The sequence below is a fragment of the Coloeus monedula genome (genome assembly GCF_965178545.1).
Source record: "Coloeus monedula genome assembly, chromosome: 6".
NCBI lineage: Eukaryota > Metazoa > Chordata > Aves > Passeriformes > Corvidae > Coloeus > Coloeus monedula.
In genome coordinates, this window is record NC_138786.1 from 6,168,506 (window position 1) to 6,191,316 (window position 22,811).

The 22,811-nt window shown below is 42.0% G+C and overlaps 1 protein-coding gene across 2 annotated transcripts; it reads right to left on the reverse strand.

The window, feature by feature from the left end:
* Window positions 1–3,721: 3,721 nt before the first annotated feature.
* On the reverse strand, window positions 3,722–22,044 carry BDNF (brain derived neurotrophic factor; the record flags this gene model as incomplete). 2 transcript variants are annotated; one of them, XM_082283662.1, is made up of 2 exons in its annotated part: window positions 3,722–4,483; window positions 21,978–22,044. In XM_082283662.1, one exon carries the CDS (start codon window positions 4,460–4,462, stop codon window positions 3,722–3,724), a length of 741 nt encoding a protein of 246 aa, XP_082139788.1. The 2 variants fall into 2 exon arrangements, with proteins under 2 accessions (XP_082139788.1, XP_082139787.1); XM_082283661.1 differs by lacking the exon at window positions 21,978–22,044 and adding an exon at window positions 11,576–11,605.
* Window positions 22,045–22,811: the final 767 nt, after the last annotated feature.

The window sequence follows — 22,811 nt, forward strand, 5'->3', positions numbered from 1 at the left end:
ACCATTTAAAAATCAGGTACATGACTACAGCTATTACGTCTCACTTATCCCTTAGTAACTAAGGGTAGAAACTCCCTCCCCCTCATATCCATTACACTCTTGATTTTATACTTAAGTAAAACCATATATGTGTCATTCATGGGCTTTTAGTTCATGAGGACTTTTGTGCTAGAATTAAATGGAAATACATCATTCTGTGAGTATCCCCAACTTTTATGTGAAGTAAATTCTTGCTATCCCTTCCCTCCCGATGCTAACTGTCCAGCTATGAAACAGGGAGCTATCTGCGCTCCGAGTGAGATTTTATTGCTAAAATAGAGTAAAAATTGTTTTTAAACAAATAACACACATCTTTATAGTAAAACTCAAGTTTGTTTTACAATTAGAGAAAAGAGTCACATGGTCCCCCAAAAAACCCCAAGTTTTATATATATATGTATTTCGAAAATATATTTAAAAACATAAAAAACTCTAGTTAAACATATATTATGTTAATCAGTACACTTAAATATAGCGTAAATATATTTACAATATGATGCAGTTGCTTTTAAATTTTAATGCCAATTTCAGTATTTTCCCAAAAAACCATAAAATTATATAAATATACAATAAATATTTATGTTACACAAGATGAATAATAGAGAACAAGGCCACAGACATGAACTTACAGTTGCAAGAGTCTTTAACACAGCACTAGGCCTGCTGACATGCATGATATACTTCTGTCACAGACAGACCACAGCAAGAGTTCAATTAAGTGATATGAAGGACAACCGACCCGCCCCTCTCTGTCTCTGTTTTAACTACAACTGCCCAGCCTGTGACCATGTATAAGGTCAGGCACGGGAGAGCCATGGGACTGCAGGTTAATTGCCAGTTTCACTTTCTATCAATAAGTATAGAATTGGCATGTTATGGGGAATATCCCTCTGGGTGTAGTTACTAGACACAGTTCTCTAGGTTCTCAGCTCCATCCCTTAGTCCTCCCCACCTGCATGGGCTGTCCTTTACCCCTCTGAACCTACCAGCCCACTGTTCTAATTCTGCCACACCTGCACCACACCTTTACTGTGCCAGGTGAGGATTTATAAGTAAAAGATACAGTCATAGTTAACTTTGGGAAGTAAGGAACTTTATTTCTAGCATGATTTATGCATTAACACTTCTCTTTTGGAAATTCAATTTCTTTGAACTAGTAGTTATTTTATTCCTGTATCTGAATTAGACTACTGTCAGATCCTAGCTATCTTTTTTTTTCCAGTCTAGATGACTGATTTGTTATTCCCACATGAGCATCATCCTTTCCTTAAAAGCAACCAACCCTTGTTTTGAGAGGAGCCAACATTATACTGCTTCTCTGCTGCAGATTAGGAGTATTGCTGAGAATAGCTCCTGACTCATGTTGGGTTTACTAAATGCAAATTACAATAGACACACAGGTACTGGCCCCAGGGGAATGAAATGGTCTAGTGGAAGGTGTACTTGCCCATGATATAAATGATCTTTAAGGTCCCTTCCAACACAAAACATTCTTTGATTCTATGATTTAATTTGCACGAAGAATATCGTAGATGAAGTTTTGATAATTTCAGTAAGGTTTGGGTTTGTTTCTGGGTTTTTTTTTTTTTTTTTTCTCCTGTGTGGGAAATCCCCATCAGCAATCTATGGGGAAGGCTGAACTTTGAAGTTCAGGTGGGTCACACAACCCTCCTCATTCACACTCCAGTGTGCACACGGCCAAAGCCACTGGCACTTTGACAGCCAGTTATTCTCAGGAAGGGGCTGCCCTTCTACCTGAAGTAGAAGAAATCACTAATGTGATTTCTGTTAGCTTCTAGCATGGGTTTCTACCAGTGATGACATAAAATCAGTGCTAAATATGCTCTTCAAGGAGCATTACTGAGGGCAACATATTTCAGTAAGCTTTGCCCAGTCAAGGTTTTAATAAACACAGATTCTGCAGCATTCAGAAGCAGATTATATTTTGCAGTATTTTCCTACTTGTTCAGCTACTTTTTTTCTTGTCTATGGGAATTACAAATATAGCATCAGCCTTCAGTGAGCTTACTAACAAGCTATTTCTGTTCTCAGCCCACTGTAGCCAGTGCAAGTGCTATGCAGAGCTCCCAGCCTTACAACCCGCCTTTTTAGCAATACTTCTGTCAGGGAACGCAGAGCTAAACATGTCTCTCAGAACCTAAGCAAGTTAAGCCAACTCCTCCAGCGCTTGCTCTTCATTTACTTCAAGAGTGGTTTTTTAGTGTCAATATTTGTTTCATAAAATAAGTCTGACAGCAGAGGCAGAGCCACATGAACACAATGCCAACTGCTTTCTACTAGAGGCAGGGCTCCTTTCTGTCTCATTCCCAAGACAGTTTCCAGGGCTCCTTCAGGCAGAAATGCCCACCAGCTTTGCAGGCCTGGGGCCACTGGCACGCTGTGGAGGGGAAGGGCATCCATGTACATGGCCAAGCTCTCGCTCTCTAACATAATGCACAGGACCACGTTCAGTAATGACTGCAATTGGGATAGCCTCAGTCAACCCAAATCACTGTTATTTGTTCCCAAACTGACTGAGCTATAAAGTCCCACAACCAATCTGATTTCAGATCCACCATCATCTTCTCTAGACCCTTTTTCTAGTGACACTCTCACCGTGCTTCACCAAGACATTTGATCCAAGCACAGTCTTTTATTATATGAAAATCATTGCTCTCAACATTATAGAATATTCTCTATATGACAAGCTCCAGTTCTATGGTAAGTGAAATACTTAAAGATCACAACCAATGTCCCTCCAGAGGGAGAAAAGGGGGGAAAAAAATATTTCAAACACATGCAAACATGGTATAAGCAAATGCATGTCTCAAAAGACTGAAAATTGAAAAAGAAAAACCAAAAAAAACCCCCAACAACAGCATCCCCCCCCAACAACCAAAAAAGCATGTTGTCATACAGTTAAATAAGTGTTGTCTTTAAGCCTGAAGTTCAACAATGTGAAGTGGAACATCACCATTCTTTTTCAGTTGCCTCTTTTTATTATTTTTTGTCAGTAGTTGGACTGCTATTGCAAACACCTTCACAACATACAAAAACCAAATTTGTTTCTAATCCAGAATAAGGTAATGATCTTTTTCTTTTTCAATCTGATGGGAGTTCAAAAGTAAAAGAGAAACAGTAAAACTATGACAACAGCACCTTGACATTGTTTTAATTTCAACGCTATCAGAAGTTAGAAGCAGTAAACATATATACTAACAGACTAAAGATACTTACTGTTTAAAATGTAAACAGAATGTTTTGGTTCAATTTATTTTTCTGAAAGAGGACAGTTTATCATTAATTCACAATTGAAGCAGCATGCAATTTTATTCTTTTTTTTTAAAAAATTTTTTATATTTTCAATTCTTGGCAACGGCGACAAACCACAATGTTATGGAGGAATGTAATGCAGACTTTTTTGTTTGCTTGATATTCTCTTTTTTTTTTTTTTTTTTTTTTTTTTTTGTTTGTTTGTTTGTTTAAACTTGTGCGCAAATGACTTTTGTTCCCCTTCTGGTCATGGATATGTTCAATAAATAGACTGTGTAACCACTGTACTGTATAAACTTCAGTCATACATGCAGTCCATAAAATTATTTTTTACCGAATAATTTACCCTGTTATGTATATATACAAATAGATAATTTTGTCTCAATATAATCTATACAACATGAATCCACTATCTTCCCCTTTTAATGGTTAACGTACATACACAAGAAGTGTCTATCCTTATAAAGCGCCAGCCAACTCTCTTTTTATTATCCATGGTGAGAGCTCTCACGTAAGACTGGGTAGTTCGGCACTGGGAGTTCCAGTGCCTCTTGTCTATGCCCCTGCAGCCCTCCTTTGTGTACCCCTTAGGGTTGCATTTGGTCTCATAGAAGTATTGCTTCAGCTGGCCTTTGGGTACTGGAACTTTTTCCAGGACTGTGACAGTTGCCCCAGACATGTCCACTGCAGTCTTTTTCTCTGCTGCTGTCACCCATTCACTCGTGCTGTCACATACACTCAGTTCCCCACGGCGAGCTGGATCAGAGTGGCGCCGGACTCTCATGGACATGTTTGCAGCATCCAAGTAGTTTTTGTACTCCTCAAGCAGAAAGAGCAGTGGGGGTTCCAAAGGCACTTGACTGCTTAGCATGACTCGGGATGTATACAAGTCTGCATCCTTGTTTCCCTCACTGGGCTGGATGTCCTGATCCTCATCTAGAAGCTCCTCTATGACATGTTCAAAAGTATCTGCCAACGATGTCAGTCCTCTTGAACCAGCACTGGGCCCATTTAGGCTCTCAAGAGTCCCATGGGTCCGAAGACCTGGGTAAGCCAAGCTGCCTTGTCCTCTTAGACTAGCTTCTTTCATTGGGGCAGCTTTCATGCAAGTGAAGTATGAGATAACCATAGTAAAGAAAAGGATGGTCATCACTCTTCTCACTTGGTGGAACTGTTAAAACCAAGAAAAATAAATTAACTTACAAGATTTGGAGTAATAAAAATTCACCCAAGTTGTCACAAGACTATGCATTTTCTACAGACATATGCTGCATGCAGTTGCAACTCATTACCATTGATAAAGCATCCTCTTTTAAAAGAGTGTTCTTTCATTTAGAGTTTCAGAAAAAGCGTATGCTGCAGCACAGGCAACATTGATCCCACCAAGTCTGTTCTTACATGCTAAAACCTCTCTGTAGCAAGTATTATATTAGATGCTATGCAGAATCCTTATTTATTGACCAATTACACCTATTTCAAGTAACAGCAAAAGCAGAACTGCTATTTGGCAATGCAACATTTCAGCAGTAAAAGACAGCTTCACAGCTGTGAAAGCCAAAACTTCCATTTCAAGTGCAAATGTAAATACTTGATTTTGAAGATCTCTTTATGGCAAATAATAGTTCGTCATTCTGCCCACAAAAAAACTGAGCAGCACCAGGAAAAACTACATTTGTATTTTGAAAGTAATCTTCAAAACATAGAAAGAAGCCCTATAATCCTGAGGTCTCAGCAGGTCAGTTTCTCATCTAAATGTAGAAGGTATATATATACATAAACAAAGAACAAGAAGATGGCCTGGAACAGTTTACTAAGCTTGAGCTGGACAGATAGCTTGCATCCTGTGAACAGCATGGAAAGGACATGCTGGATTACAGAGCTGGTAAGAGCTATACTGAAGTGACAGTAGCAGAACCACTGTTTTTTACTTTTCCAGGGCCCCACACCACCTGTTCTCAGGTGGGCAAAGCATTTATTTATGCCTAATTAGAGCCCAGAGGCCATCATGAAACCCAGCACAACCAGGTCATCTGCCATACTGAAACACAGCAGTTTGCCTGTTTCTCTCACATTCTGCCCCAAATTCTGGCACATGTTAAGGGTCATGCTTTGATGTTTATGTGTATGCTTATTTCTGCCCTCAATGAGAGAGAAGGGGTAGCACCAGAAAGGAGTGCTGGTAAGGAAATTCCTCACCAGGCTTGGAATCAGCACAACTCACTCCTATCAGGACTCCCAACCGCTTGGAGCTCATATGAACTCCTTCCCAAGCGCTTTGCTAAGTCTCCTCAGGGTAGAAGTTGTTTCCTCTTGCACTATCTCAGTGCAGAGTAGATACTTTAAGTCCTGTTACAAGAACCTCCCCCCAAATCCTGCAGTGACAGAGAGCTATGCTTTTCGTCTGATCCAAAGCACCACTACAACATCTATCACATCCAGTTGTTATTTTTTCATCTTTTGATCCCTGTTCTCACCAGTTCTGTTTGCTAGAAAGCAATGGCATTGTTCACATTTTTGAAAAAGCAGCTAATGCATGTTTCAGAGCTTTTGAAGTTTATTTGGAAGTACCTCATACTTGGCAACACTCATTGGAGTAAATGCTATTTCTGTTTGCCAACAGGGTGCTGTGTGAAAAGACTTACTTTATCTTCTACAAAAATGCTGTGGGAATCTAGTACTCTTATGACTTAACACGGAAAGACAATTTATCATAAAACATACAAATAAAATGAAATGTGTACTAGAAAGGCAATGCCCAAAATGTAGGTCTTAAAGTACTTAATGAAGGCAGGGTGGGAAGTGTTCAGGTTTATGTCCATGCTCCCCTCATCTCCAGGCCCCCACAAAACAAGATTTTCGCCAAGAATCCTTTCTAACCCAGCACAACTCTTCCTTCATCCCTCCATCTCTCTTCCTGTTTAATAGTGTTGTTGTGGCATAGATTTACTAAGATTAAACAAACGTGACATCTATGACTCACAGGAGAATAGTGTTTGCTCTAACAATGCAGAACATTAATATTTTGCAGTTTTTTTCATGTTGGGATTTTTAAAACATTCTACAGGGAGTATCAGATTTCTTCCTCAAGGGGAGGAAAAGAGGCATTCCAGAGGTGATTTACAAAACAAGGAAAAAGATTGCTAGTCTTCCTTTATCAAATGAGAGACAAGACAACTAGTCTTGAAAATGGGTGGCTCAGCTAACATACAAATGCAGAGCCAGTGGAACAAAAAAAATAATATTTATACACTCTCTTTTCAGAGAATTGTTTAATACAAAATCTAAAATGAAAAGAACCCCAAGCACCCACATCACACTTTGTGGCCACCAGAGCAGTGAAGAGAAAACAGATCTTCTGGCTCCTAACCAAGTTCCTGTTATTTTTATTGAAGCAGTGCCCAGAGGTCCTGGCCAGTTCTTGACTCTGGTGGACTCTGAGCACATAGGCCCCCCAAGACGCCTTCCAGAGCAAAAGAAAGAGGGCATGAGAGACACCAAGACAAGCACAGAACAGGGAGAAGTTTGCACCCATCAGATAAGCACACCAGCTGGAGTTGATCAGTTGCTTTTCAAGTTAGATAGGTGAAAAAAGGAGAAGAATCCCTGGATCAGGCCACATCCTTTGGTACTGTCATTGGGCTGTTTACCTCTCAGGGATGTGAAAACAAAATAGTGGCTGTGCAACTTCACTCATGTGGGCGCTTTTCTTCAAAGGAAGACAACAGAGGACAGATTGACTTCGATAAGCCCTCAGCATCCTCCACCAATAGCTGGTTGGTAACCAGATTAACAGTACTTTATATATCACATTAAATCTTCCTTAATCAATTCTGCCTTCCATTTAGCAAGGAAACTGCTGTCAAGTTTGATCAATTTACATCCCATCTAATGACACAACCACCACTGTTATCTGGGATGGCAAGAAATTGTGTACAACTGGACTCTGAAAACCAACTTTTTAGACAGGCATTACCCACGTAACATACTGATGATACACAAGAAAACATATCTGTTTAAAAGCCAATCCTCTTCCTCCCATTTATAACTGTAGAAGAGTATGTCAAAGTAAGCTTTAACAGCACAGATACAAGGAATATTGCCAGCAAGCAACCACAGATCAAACATCTACTACTCTGCAAATGAGTCCCAGACTAAGCTGAACTCCAGAAGCAGGATATAAAAACATTCTTCTCTCTTTCTTGACAGTGACATGAACACTATACACAGTCCTTATCTTTGGCAGCAAGATTATATCAAGTGATTTAATATAAGGATGTAATATTTTATCACCTGGGAATTATCTTCATTTTAGATACCGTAGCAGTTTTTATTAGCAGTTGCTCAAAATCAACTAGTTTAACATGCTATAGCAGAATAAGATATCTCACTTCATGGGTAGAATCACACAACCTTTCAGCTATTGTTGAACTGACACATGAATGCATGGTTCATCTCTTTCTTAGTGAGGCAGGACTAATATCCCAATGTAGCACCAATACGGTCATTGGAAACACTTTGGATGGCAGCCTCCAGTCCTTTTCCTCTCTGTTCCCCAACTACCAAATCTTCATTATATTGCAAAGATTAAAGGTATTGCCTGTCCTGTTACAATAAGTGTCTTGTAAGCACCAAACCTTAACATATTATTATACATCCTTCTGATTATGAGCCAGTCAGTGTGACACCCTGTGTGGAAGAGGAACTGGGCTGGGAACACGGGAGAAAACTATTTTCCTAGCCTGTTACGACCGAGCAAGGTATTGACCCTTTCTGTGCTGGGCATATCCAGCACTATGAGACCTTGCATGGAGATGCCCCAGCATTTCTATGTACATCTGTGCCTGAGGCTACCCTGGTAGACTGAGAAACTATTTCCCATGGAGGCTCACCAGTGCTGAGTTTTTCTTAACTGCAGCAACCTGGTTGATAATGCATGTTCTGAGGGTATCAATACAACTGAATACCAGACAAACAGAGTAGCCGTGACTAGTTGTAGTAAGATATCAATACAGAAACATACAGTAAAAAAAAAAAAAAAAAAAAAAAAAAAAAAAAAAAAAAAAAAAAATCACTGATGTTCCAGCATCTGTAGTCCTATAATACACTCATTCCCTCCCTTCTCAGTTGTAGGAGGTTCAGGTCTCTACTCCACACCTTCTAGTAACAACAAGTAAAGGCTGCAACCCTTTTGGACTCCTGTTCAGCCATATCTCTGGACATAAAAGATTGAAGACCTTTCTAGGAGAAGAAGTTTTGGTCCAATTGTTGTCCCATACACTGTACACTCACTAACTTGTACAACATAGATATACACTAGCCTCCCTGAGAGCAAGCCTTAACCTGTTCCCTCAGGACATGAGACGTGTCTGTCAGAAATCACATTTGAGACCAGCTTCGTGAACACCATCCATTCTCATGGCCACAAGAATGCCTCTTCTGCTTTCATGCAGCACAGTGAAGCTGTAGCAATGAAAAAGAGGTCACCCAGAAGATCGGATCTCAGGAAGACGTGACCTACTTCGTACTCCAATAAAGTCCATAAAATTACAGCTAGAGTAAGGACACAATTGTGGCAGCCATCTCCACTAATGGGAAGGAGGCTCATTAAATGAAGGTTATGTCAATTATCTACAGCTAGTTTACATATGCAGTCAATTACCTTGCTGTACTATTTATTTCAGTATTTGTATTTAATGAGGATTCACCAGTTAATTGTTTTATTTCATTACTTTTAGTTATTTTAAACAGAAATCCAGTAGCTTAACAGGTTGCATTTCCAGCAGACAGACCCAAGGAACAGCTGTGAACATGTACTTGCTTTTCTGCATCCCGATATGTGCCATGAGAGTTGAAGTAACTTTCAGTAGTGAATAGATTCATGCTTTATTCTCCAGAAAGGAGTGTGTGGAGGAAGATAAAATTAGCAGCAAGTGACATTCGTTTTGTGCCTTGCCATTTTCTAAGATCTTTACACAAAAGTTCAATTTAGTAAATACTACTGAATGCCACAGACATGAGTTTCTGCTTTATGCATCATTACCAGAGTGTGTGAACAGATATCAAAATGGGATGCATGTCAGCACATGATTTGCAAAGACTAAATGTACTGCGAACAAATAGTATTAACCTTTATCACATGCATAACTGGATGTCTGACACACTCTAGTTATCCTTGAGGCTATTTATGCAGCAAACTATATAATTATTTTTTATTACTGCAAATAAAGCACCCACTCCCCAATAGATATACATGCACACCCATATCCAATTTGTATTCTTGTAAGCTGTTGCTTACAAGAAGAATAAACCTATTTTATTTTTATTCTCATGTTGGTTTTCCCTGAGGTAATGAAATCTACTTAGTCTTAATGGCAGAGACAGCCGAGACTATGAAGTATTTTGAAGCCCAAGATAAACAGCAAGCGAAGTTACAAGTAGTGTTAACTTTAACTGCAACTTTTAGCATGAGAAATTTGCTTTTATCTTATGTTGCTGAATGTTGTCTGAGGTACAGCTTCTGAGAGCAAAGAAACGCCAGCAATGGCTCTGGAAATCATGCATCTGTCTAAAGCACTAAAAGGCATTTTTTGTGGGGTTCCAAGGTTTTATCGGACTCTCTCCCCAATACATACAGAAATCACAGCTTCTTCCTCTCACCAGAGGTGAGAAAGGACCCAGAGGAAATAATGGCAAAATAATAATGCCATGACATCACAGTCCTGATCTTTCACAGAGCTGTGTATCACAGTTTCCTACAAACTTTGCTCACACCTTTCTAGACACTCAAACAGCCTGCTTCAAAGCTCTGAGTGGGAATTCAGTTGCTTTAATGGGTGCAGAACAGACTCATTGTAAACATGCTTATATTATACTTAAATTGGCTAAGTTCAGGACTACAAGGTGTCCCAGCAGGTTCTCTGTTGGACAGATCTCAGACCCAGTCTGCCCATACCAGTAAACAGGAAAGATGAGTTTTGACAGTATGTACAAGTGAAGAAATAGCAGACCAGATTCACAGATGGTATCACAGGTTTTCAGAGAGACAATATCTTTAGAAGAGATGTGCACTATTTTTATGCTTTGATAATCGGAACTGATTGTTGAGCTAGTGACATACTTACTGCCTTTCCAGCTGTTCATACAGCATACCACACTCGGGGCACTCAAACTACAGCTGGAATCACAACTTCCCGTGCAAACAAAGAAACTTAGCTCCCAAAGGAGCTTGTGTGTGTGCTACCATTCATATCAAACACAGTATGCTTCACCACAACAGTTTTCCCCAAAATTTCATGTTGAAATCCCAAGATATGCAATGAATGTCCTCCACAAATAAAAGCACTACCAACAGGTTTATTTCTGCTTTTCAAAATATCATGGGTAGAGTAACATGCTGCACTTCTATTGCCATATCAGAAATACTGTACAGTAGGGATGATACTTCTAACCCCAAAACCTGTGCATTAGCAAATGCCAATTTCAAGACTGACTTCATAAAACTGCCTGAATCTTTTTAGCGTATACGTCAAGGTATGTTCATGCCATTACTGTGGTCATTCAGAAATAACATTAAAGCAACCTCTGTGAAAGGAAGGTTCACCTATAGAATAGAGTACATGCATGGTTCCTCCATGGGGGCAGATAATTACAGTTCTCTGAAATAATTTGCTTCAATAGCCACTAGAGCTTTATAAAATGCTAATTCAACCTGTGTGCAAAACAACAGTAAGGCAGAACCTCAGACCTTTGAGCAGCATCTGTGGTTTGTCTTCCATTTCACTATGGTTCTTTGGTATGAAACACTGCACTGAATCATCACAGGACTAAGCTATTCTGCCAAGTACACACATGAAGCTCACACTGAAGTAAAGGATAATTGGCACCCAAAAGCAGGAACAGATCATGTTGCGTGCAATCTAGTATGAGCTGGATCCCTTGAACAGTGACATGTGTCCAGCAGCCCTGGAACAACCCAGAAGTTCCTGCACCAGTTGAGGTTGGATCTCACAGACTGCCTATAAACTATTGAACAGCATGTAAAGCATCACACACACGCATCAGTTCTGCTGTAAATGGCAGCTTCCTTAGGACCTATAGAACATTATGCACTCAACAGGAACATAAGTGAAGTTTTGCCAAGGAAAAGCAATAGTTAAAAAGCATAATCAGACGGTGCAGTTACCAGCGGTTTGGGCAGGCAGTGTTTTCAAGAGGGTGAGGGGAGGAGAGCAAGGGCTACACCTGCCTGTTGCAAGACTCTTACCTTTGCCAAGACCCTGACTATATGTGGCATTGCTGTAAGAGAATACCTTACTTTTAGCCATAGCCAGTACTTGAAATGCAGCAGATTAGTACATTGTGATGTGCATGAACCAGAAACCAGAAATGCTTGTTGTAAGAGCCCTGACAGGTATTAACAATACTCCTGCATTTGCCAGTGGTGTTTCAATCATCTTTTGGCTGTCTGCCCTTGTGTGTGGATTTTTCTTGACACATGCTCAGTCCAGCTGTCAGCACAGCATCTCCACGGAAATAATTTCCATACACAGGGCAAAGAATAAAAGCTTCCACTGGGAGTATTCAAGTCCAAAGTTACATGGGAGTAGAACCAAAGCAGAAGCAGAAATTTGTAGGTTTGCAAAGTCACCTTAATCAACGTTAACAGAGTAATGAGGACTTTGTATAAGGATATGCTCATTGGGAGTCTAATCCAATTCACTGGGCAGTCAGCCCTGCATGTCTCTTGCTGTGACAACAGCTTTATCTTTGGAGATAACACTATTGGAAAATTATGTCAGTATGTTAACACAACTGTATTGAAAACACTTTGGCAAGAAGTGCTCTTTTACCACTGATATTTTATAATGACAATGCAGCTTACCACAGATTTCAAAGCATTATAGATGTCAGCTTTTTTTTTTTCCCCACCTTCTAAGTGGTTTCATGCTGAAACAAGACTTTTGCACTTACTATGGCTGGTACTCTATCCCTAATCTATTTTAAGTCTGGGGGCCAACTTCAACCAGATTCAATAGAGGGATACACAGGGTCACATTGTATAACCAGCATGCCAGCATGAGACTGACCCAAATAAGCTCCTCTCCTCCTCCATCCTTAGGTAAACATCAGTAGACTTATGGACTTACAACACTTTTTTTGTATCTTTGCTTTCATTCCACAAGCTCCACAAAGGCAAAGGGTTTGGAATCACAAGAAGGAGTAAGGAGGTACATCTGGCAAAGATGCAAGGGTTTGAAAACAAGCTTCATTAGTTGTACTGCTCAAGGTACAAACATTTAATGGAACAAATAGAAAAAAAAAAAGCCCCTGCAGTTTTACAGGAAAAAATAATTTATCCAACTCCTGCCTTCTCCCAATTGTATAATGGCGTAATTTCTTTCACCAAGGAGTGTTACACTGTGATTTCTGTGAATTACATGGATATTAGGACCTTCCCTTCCCTAATTAAAAATAAAGTTATATGGTTCCTGACTTTTCATACTTGCCACCAGATACAACAGATTGTGGCATCATGGGGAATTATTTCCACAAAAATTACTTAAGTTCCTTGAAGCAGTAAGTTCCAGTGGACCTAATTCTGGTGGACACAGTCACTGCCTGGTATAAATCCACAGTGTTCTGTTCATAGATTTGTATCAGTTGCAAAGGTGACCCAGTATTTATGTGGTCAGAAAATCAGATGGGGTCACAACCTAAACTACAGCTAATTGCTGTATCAGAACAAAATGTGACAGGTTTCAGCAAAACAGCTTCCTCAGGACTCCTGAGGAATACACGCATATTTGGTAATACAGTTTAAAGAGGAAGGAAAAAAGCTTTCTAGGTGTGCAGGCTAGCTCCTCTCTTCCCTCACTGATATAAACACACAAACAGCCCAGACATGTCTATAACGAGAAGTATGCAAAATCCAGCCCAACACCACCTAATGTTTCTCACTTGGGTGTCCTGTTTCATGCACAACCCCCCACTGAAGAAAGTGGCTTTGCTGCCAGCAAAGCACTGTTCTCACTGTAAGAGCCCTTAAGCTCCAAAGGGTAGGTTTCTATATGAGATTTCAGTCATTAAATAAACACGTCTCTAGAAAAACTTCAATACCTGTCCCTTCATGTAAGCAGATCCTACTATGCTGCAGGGAAGGACAGCTTCTCTTCTAATAGCTGGGGGTGGGGGAGGAAAGAGAAAGTTAAAGCAAGAAACATTAAATTACACAATTAGTCTTGGAAACAGCTAAGTATTCTCCCTTTCCAATACCTCTACAGCATAACAGACTAGCTAGAAGTCACCATCTTATTCAAAATCAAAAGCAAAGCTGTCTTACCAGAGATTATTACTAGTTACAGAGAGGAAAAGAGGTTGCAAAAGCTAAGAAATCTGGTACTTCAGCTGCTATGACTCTCCAATTATACAATACTTTTTGGAGACCATGCTATCAAAGCCTCCAAAATGCTTTGCAATCATTTGCAACATGCTTAGGTGAGGAGGAACCACATCAGAAACCATGTTTTCCCCCTGGGTAGCCTAAAGCCCACAAGTATGTTAAACATTTTACCCCAGACTGCACAGCAAATCACTGCTGAACCAGAGGAGAATGGGAGAGTTCTTGCTCAGAATCCCTCAGTTCAGCCACTACACAAAACTGTCTTTACCATGTGTATCCTACACATATTTTGCAAATCTCTCCATGGCAATTTAGATGTCTACCATAGAAAGATGCTGATTAAAACCTTAGGGGTATTACTTTGAATACATATGCTAGCTCACTTCCATCTGTGTCATTAATTAGTTCCTGACTGTAGGTTAACTATAGGGCATGTTGTCACGAGCCTAAAGGTGGGCTGGCAGGAACTCCTGCTATTGCCATATGGCTTTTCGTTTCTTCTTTCATTCTTCAGCTTTTAGCCTCATGCTTCCAATTTGTGGGCTCAACCACTACATAACAAAGAGCAACAAGGAAAACAAAACTAGTGTTAAAATACAAATATTCTTCACCATTAAAACCTCTAAGTTTGATTTGAAATGCAGCACAAGTTTGTACCTCATCCAGACCAGAGTCTGCTTTTACCTGCAGCAAACTTGTTATGAAATTCGGGAAAGACCTATTCCCATAAAGAAGTACTATTGCACAAGTAGGTATTTACCAGCCTGACAAACACGAATCAGGCAGCTTTCCAGGTACCAAGGGTCATCCTTACCTTGGATAAAATGGAGAAGAGCAAGGCTGTACCTACTTGTAATATGGGTAGCAGCACCATCGCCATCAAAACAATAAAAGGAAAAAGGATGACTGAGTTCTGGTCATCTTTTTTTCCAATGCATCTCCACAGAGCCATCTTTATGTTAAAATACCAATGGCTCAAGACTGTCCTTAAAAACTGCAGGTCATGTTTTTTACATACGCGTGAACATGACAAATTACAAGATACGCAGAATATCTGCAGTTCCCCTGTAGTCATTTTCTAGCATTTCTAAGCGCAATTTGAATACTAACAGGTCTGGTGGTGCTTTGCGACTGAAGACTCGCTCCAAAGTGTTGAATTTAAAGTAGACATGGAAGTTATTTACTGTGTTTTCTAGGTCTCATTGCATACCTGTCCTTCCATTAGCTAAAAGCAGGGGAAATGATTTCCAAGCATAAGAGTCTGTAAGTTTCATAACAGTTACAGGAATCAGAGAAGGTTAAAAAATATACAACCATTTCCATGTTGAACAAAATTGATTAAGAACTAGGTGATATGACTTCATGCTTGAGGCTTATGGACTTCAAGATGTTTGTCAATCTCAAAGGTAGACTTCTTTGGAGGCTTAGACTTCTAACTAACTTCTTAAACATTATTTTTGCCTTTTTTTTTTTTTTAATGGAGGCATGTGGAATTGACTCACTTATTCTTTTTCAACAACCTTGTTCATTGGCGACATTCCTCCTACTTTTGCAGTTGCAGTGGCAAAAAAGTTTTGCACAGGGGACAGCAGAAATTTAGCATTAGTGCAAAATCAAGAGAGAAAAGGACTTAAATGAGTCTTTCAAGGAAGGCAGCTTTATTCCTTGTTTTAAATTCCTGTGCCAATCATTAACTTTTAAGGGGAAAACTCATTTTCAGATATCCTCTTGCTAGTCAAAAAGTTTGTATGTCTGTGAGAAGATGCAAAGAAGCACCTGCTTCTTCTCCTTGCACCATTTAATTGGCATCAATTTGCCAATGCCACACCAGTAAGTACTCTGCTGCTGTAATGACATGTGAAGCATCCTTCTTTGCCTCCCATAAAATAAAAACAATCCTTCACCAGTCTACAAGACATAAGCTGGCAACAACAAAAAAAATCATGACATTGACATAAACGGTAGTGTTTATATCTGGGAAAGCAAAAATGGGGAACTTCAGATGTGTTTATTTCTAGTTTTGGTTCAACCCATTATAAAGATAAAGGGTGGTCATGATGTTCAGAAGGACAGTCATAGCTCACCACAGTCTCCTGGCATGGGTTCTGGTTAAGTCACTCTTGCCAGCTTGAACTTGTTATTGAATTTGCTTCCTCCTCACACTGGCTCTCAGTACAAATTCTATCAAATAGCATTTTTCTCTCGGCATTTACAGCTCAGTCAAACTGGATTATCAACTCAGAAGGAATGTAAACAGCAAGTGAAGATCCAAGTCTTAATGGAGGCAGCCAGCAGGCAGAATTACCTAGAAATACTTCAGAACAAGTCCTGTCACTCATCCCAACAATATCCATATACTTCTGTGGTACAGTGACAGCTGTGGCTAAGGGGAAAGGTTGGTTTTACTAATCCAGCCTTTCAATAAAGTTTAGATTTAATTTCTTTTCTTCTCAGTGACTCATATACTGAACACTCAGTGAGAGCACCATGGTCATTGTAAAGATGGATAAACTAAACCATATGGATTCTAGATGTTGCATCAAGCTTAAAAAGTAAATGGCATAACAGACTAAGGAATCCAGAGATCATAACCTTTAATTTCTTAATCTAGATGAAACAGCTTTTCTCCAGGAGCCATTATGTTTAAAGAAAACAGTGTTTAGATTACATTAGATAAGGCACAATATGCACTAGAATTAGCACAAGATTAAGCTTAACTCACTTTTAAAAGATACATAGTAGAGGATTCTGGGTCGAGTCTTTTACACGCTGAACTAATAAACAGCATATAACAGCATTTTGCTCAAGGTTTTGCCTAGTTCAATTTTTTTCCAGATTCCTCCTTCTGTGCTACATTCATGCTACTTGTAACTCAGTGCACATACCAGAAAGGCTGAGACTGATGTGGAACTCCACTGAGCCAAGGATAATTTTTGAAACCCTAGTTTGGTATTACAGCTCTCATGCACCCTGATATAAACAGTTTGCAGTTGCTTCCTGACTTGTGGCAAATATCCCTGAATCATAGTTCCTCAGTTTCCCACAGGAAAATTCTGTTCCCTCAGAATTTTTTGATTAACCTCTTATCCCAATATAATTTACAATGACAGACTTCAAATATCTTAGGAAATTTAAAAAGCCATCACCTAGAAAGTTATGTAGTACGTGCAATTAGCTAGTGGATTGCACTTTCAGGGCTCTGTGAGATGATGTTATCAACTCCAGGTTTAGTTGTGTTGGCTTTCTTATTCCACTAGGCATTTGATAGCTGAGAGCTAGCAGTTATTATAAAAGCCCCAAAACATACTGTGTCTCTAAGAGTCAAACAGAAATAACTGAACATGAGATTATGAATTCAGGGGGTAAAAAGGCTCATTGTTTCCCTCTGTAATCAGTTCCTCACAAATTAAGCAGGGAACACTGGTTCTCCCTCAAATGCAGAGGAAGAAACTGCTCTAGCAGGTTGATGTACAAAACAAAAAAACGAGCTAGTTTATTTCATGTTGTTAGATTTGAGGTAGCAACAAATAGCTACATATTCAACTTAATTTTGATACTTAATTTTTAAACTGAGAAAATTCTGAACCTAGTGAAACCAATCTAAAGGCTGATGAATTGATACATCTGGGAAAATCAGAAATTTTTTTTCTATTCCAACAAATATATACTAAAGGACAGTCCCCAACAAGGAGACTTCAAAGATGGGATAGGGAACAAACCTTCAACCCAACTCAAATCCTTAAGGGACTAATTCTACATTGCATATTATTAGTGTAGGCTTTACAAAGGCTATGAAGTCTGAGCAATAGTTGTGCAAAACCTGTATAAATTTGATTTGCAAATACTTCTTTAGGTGTAGTATAAATTAAATCAACAAATGATTTACTACAAGTGATGGCTCTTTGCTTACCTATTTAAGCCACACAAGGAAGACTGTATAAAATTTAGCTACCTGCATTGCTAGAACAGGATTCACAGGTAATCATCAATTACAGGGCTAAAAAAGATCTGCACTCATATACTAAATTTAAACTGTGGAGTAAGGACTGGGATTAACTCATTTTAATGGTGCAGGCTCCCTTGCCAGAGACAGCCCGAGCAGCCTATGTGGTTCGTCCATCTCTAGGTGGCAGTAGCTGCTCAGATTTTGAGATACTGTAAGATGCTGATCTCAAATTTAGCAACCAGTATCCTTCCATCCTCCTAGAATTGCCTTTCCTAACGTGAAATGTGACCCCCTCCCCCATTTCTTCATAATTTATAGTAGTCTGTAGCTGAGTCACAAGGATTTCTGCATTTTCCTAACCAAGTACACAAGAAAAGAAATGAACTGCCAAAGGATTGAGGTAATTTATAGCGTAAAGCATTGAGAGTTTCTAGTCGATCAAAGGACTCAGAGAAACAAATATAAGAACAATCATGCCTTCTGTTCTCTACAAATGCCACGGCCAGAAATAACTGTCCTAATTAACTGGTTTCAGAAAATGACTTCTCTGAAAAATACAATATTCTTACCAAGGAAAGTATACAACTGCTACAGCCTTATGGCAGCTGTCAGCAGAGCATGAAAAATCACTAAATGAAGTTTCCTTTTGCTTCCTCTGGTTGTGCATAGTACCCATCTTTAGACAGCTGTATCCATTCACGATGCCTAAATTATGCTGTAATGGGACATTCTGTTACCACTAGTATCAGTGTTACCAAGAATTACAATCACATCAGGTCAGTATCATCCCAGCCAACCTTCTGTTCACTAGTTATAAAGGGTAGACATCGTACTTGAGATGACTTTGGCTTTTTTTGTCCTTTGTAAGACTGTTGCCTGGTCAGACATGTCCATGGCATTTCCAGTATTTTAGACTGCTTCATGTTCATTGTTGCTGTTGGGTATAGCAGTTGAACTCCACCAGTCTACAGATGCCTGATAATTTGGTCCTGAATGCTGAAAAGGAGGAAAGGCTGAGCCTAACCCTACAGATCACCTACACTTTACACATAAGACTGTTTGCCCTGTTCTGCATGGACAACTCTTGCAAACAGTGTTCCTCACTGGACTGCTCGGCACCTGGAATTGATAACATGCAAGTTTAAGGTACCATGACAGAGTTGCCTGTATGCACTGCACAGAAAAACCTGTTATTTATTGTTTGTATTACAAAAGCAATGATGAGTTCTTGTTGGGTACCAGAAAGAGAAGACAGGCAAGACTGTCTCTGCCTCAAAGAACCTGCAGTCAAAGATAAGACTGAATAATAGCGGGATAAGGAAACAGTAAGATTTGTAAGTTGACAGACAGGGGACATAGCCTACCTGCCCCATCCCAACTCATATATCAGGCAGTTCACTCAGTACACACCTGTGCTGCTTCCTAATGGTGTATCACAGCATACAGGAGTTGTTACAGAACCTTCCAAACTGGAACTGAAGATAGTAGGTTATTGGTTAACACTTCATTTCAGCAACACACAAAAATAGCTTAGCTTCAGTGCCCTTAAAAGCTTCCTTTTAAAGGATGTTTACAACTAAGCATTACCAAGAATGCCAGTGCATGAACTGATCTAAGAAATGATTGAGAGCTTCCCAATTAAGCAGCGTTTCAGCTGTTTAGGAGGAGCCAAGTGCTCACAACATGTGCTTAAAAACAGGTCAAGACAAGTTAGCAATTAACCTATTAAAAGCACATATCCTTCTCTAGTTCTCCAACAATTCACACAATGCCTAATGTGAGATTTCTAGTGTAGGCATGGGGTGCATTCTTAGAAGAACTTTTCAGCCTTTTATACAAACCAGGAAGGCAGGTATGAGAAATAACTTTTTTTTTTTTTAATAGGACCATACTTATTACACAAGTCACTCAGTAGTTTCTCCTCTTCATGCAGTGCTTACCCGTAGAAGGGTTGAGAGGGTCTCCTACTTCCCAGTTTCTTGTGACCTGCTTTTATATGTGCACTCCCTCAGAGAATTATTATCTGAGCAAAACGTGCAGCTTCTTGTGTTTTCCTTACAGAAAAAGCAGAGTAAGAGTTGCACAAAGTGCTACAGCTACTGCAAGGACTTTTAAGCGCAGCCACTTTCAGCTCAGCACTATCACGTATACAAAGCTTTTACGCAAAAGCACAGAACCTTATTTTCCCCTATATTTTTTTCACATGTTAACGAGTCTTTGAAAACCTTTGCATCTGTGCACTACATTTTGTAGTATTCCGGCATACTGCAGTACTTCCCAAGCACTACTGTTATAACATAATGCCTTGGTGCCTAAGAGCATGCTGCTTGAAGTAACACTTTTTTCAGTTTAGTCTTACTCCATTCAAGATAAAGGTCCTTTCCCATCTTCTTCCACCATTACATCTGGATTATTCAGATAAATGTTCTTCATGTTTCTGACTTGGTTTACTCTGATTTCACAGCCATATAATAACAGGATCTACCCTGCAGTTCCAGAGAGCACTTGCAACATGAACAGAAGGCACACTACTTACAAATGGGTTTTCCCAGACAAGGTTCAGTGAAGCTGAACATTAAGTGGTAGTACTACAGCAGAAAATACATATTTTAGAGTTGAAACAGAGTTGTTGCTTTACTCTGAGACCCAGGTGAGGGATGGCACTCATTCCTGCAGAACATCACTGTCTGTCTTCTCCCTTTCCCCGGGTCTGTTTACACAGCCAGTGCCCTGGAACTCTGCACACAGGAAGCCGTAGCATCCCCCTGACAGCTGCCACCTCCTCTCATATGCCAAACTACAGGATTTGCAGCATGCATGAAGCCAAGAGCATCCCCTCTGCTTATGTTCTTCTATACCCACACTAACTCTGGGCCATCACTGGGGTTGAGTGTTCATTTGAGGGCTTGCAGACAGCAATACAGCTTTGTAAGCAGGGCCTTTGATTTACACGAACGCACTACCCAACACCAAAGACCAGGCAATATGACGATCTTCTTACTTGGGACAGCCATCCTTGTGTAAACAGAGCAAAGTCTTCACTTTTGTGACCAAAAAGCCATTAAAAAGTGATGTGAAAGTTCCTCCTTCCCACAAGCAGGCAGCTCATTATCCAGCCCTTTGCTCATATCTACAGACAACCAAGGAAATTCATTTTATCTATTTATCACCATGAATTAAAGATTACAGAAATACTGGCTGAAGAAAAATGTATTGCCAGGATAGATTCCTTGCATTCATTAGAACTGTGTTACTAGAAACATAAATAAGTAATAACTATTGATCTTGCATAACCTCAGAACAGCAAACTACAATAAACTGAGGGGAAAAGGACATATCTTAACTGGAATGTACAAACCAAGACACCAATAGCACCTCTTAAAAACAACCAAGAAAAGCAAGCATGGCTCACAGCTGTAACACCTCATGCTTTTAATCCTACGGGAAAAAAAAAAATAATCTGTGGGACAGGACAAGGTTTCCAAGGCATTAAATAAACCTCTGCCAACCAAATTTACCATTGAACCCCAGTTTTTTTCTGGGTGAAGGCGTGTCTGACCCCCCAATACGAATCCACAGCCGGTGGGTCGAGGCCAGTCGCTGCTCTTTCCTAAGCACCGACACCTTCAGCCGCTCAAGCCGCCGGACTCCCTCTTTGCACCGCCTTCCCTTCCCTCCCGGCGACACCCGGCGGGCTCCCCGCGCCCGGCGGGTGGTGGAAGCCGGACAGGCAGAGGAGAAGGCGCCCGTGGCACCGGATCCCGGTGACGGTGCCCTGCATGCTTCACATTCCAGCGACGGTCCAGCTTCAACAAGTGCATCGCGCCCCTCCCTGACGGCACCTCGGCCGCCAGCGCCGGGCAGCGCCCGGCCCCCCCGCACCCCGGCTCCCCCGCGCCGCCCGCCCCACGGCCGGGCCCCGCCGCCGCCGCCGCCGCGCAAGGAGGAGGAGGCCGGGCCCGGGCCGCCGCCCCGCCGCGCGCCCGCCGCCAGGGGGCGCACCCCGCCGCCCAAGGGCCGCCCGCCGCGCCCCGCGCAGGGCGCCCGCGCCGCCGTCGGGGAAGCGCCGCCGGGTCCCGCGCTCCGCTCCCACTCGCGCCGCCGGGAGCGCGCTCCTGCTCCCGCCGGCCCCAACAAAAGCCCCGCCGGGCACCGGCTGGACCGACAGGTGCGGAAACAAAGGGGCGCGGGGCTGCCCCGGCCCTCCCCCGCGCTTAACCGCTCCCCGACGCCTCTCACCGGCCAGCGCCCGCCCAGCCCCGCAGCCACCCGCACCCCCTGCCCCCGGCCCCTTAAGTTTCCTGGCTGGGTGCCGCGTACCTTGTCGTCCACACAAAGCCTGTCCGGGTCTCCTCCGGGAAGTCACATCCTCTCCCGGGCGCCCAGTCCCACCGACCGCCTCCCGCTGCCTCGACAACACAGGCGGCGTCTCAAGTGTCTCATCAAAGCTTTATGAGGGGCGGGAGGGCAGCGGAGCCGGATCCCCCACTCCCGCCGCCCAACCGGAGCCTCCTGGCCCAGCCCCACGCCTTCTCTTCGCCGAGCGGCTTCGCCCCCGGCCAGCGGCTGCGGCGGCCGTAGGCACCGCGCTGCCCCGCTTAGAGCCTCCGCACCGCCTCCCGGCCCCGCCACCGCCCCCGCCCCGCCCGCCCGGCCCCGCTCCGCTCCGCTCCCCTGGCGCTTCCCGAGCGGGGAGCCGGGCGGGGGGGGTGTCGGTCCGCCCGCGGCGGGATATTGGTTTACTCCGCCGGGTATTAAGCAAGCCCAATCCATTTAAATATCGCTCCCGCGCTGACCTCTCCGTAGTTCGCCTATTAAGAATGCAATCAAGATAATAACAGGCATTGCTTATTAATGAGCGCCCCAGGTAACGTTACGCCGGTGACTTTCTGCAGGCGCCCAGCGGGAGCTCAGTCCCAGCGGTCCCGAGGCGGTTCTGCCCAGCCCGGGAACGGGACGGGACCGAGACCGAGACTGAGACGGAGACCGACAGCGGGACCGCCCGTCGCATCAGCGCCCGCCGGCGGAGACAGGGGCAGCCGCGGAGCCCGGGGATCTCGGACGAAACGCCCTGCTCGGCTCTGCCCGGCAGCCCGCGGGGTGGATTCTGTACCCCCTGACGAAAATCTGTTTGGCCATCTACTCCTTCTCCGC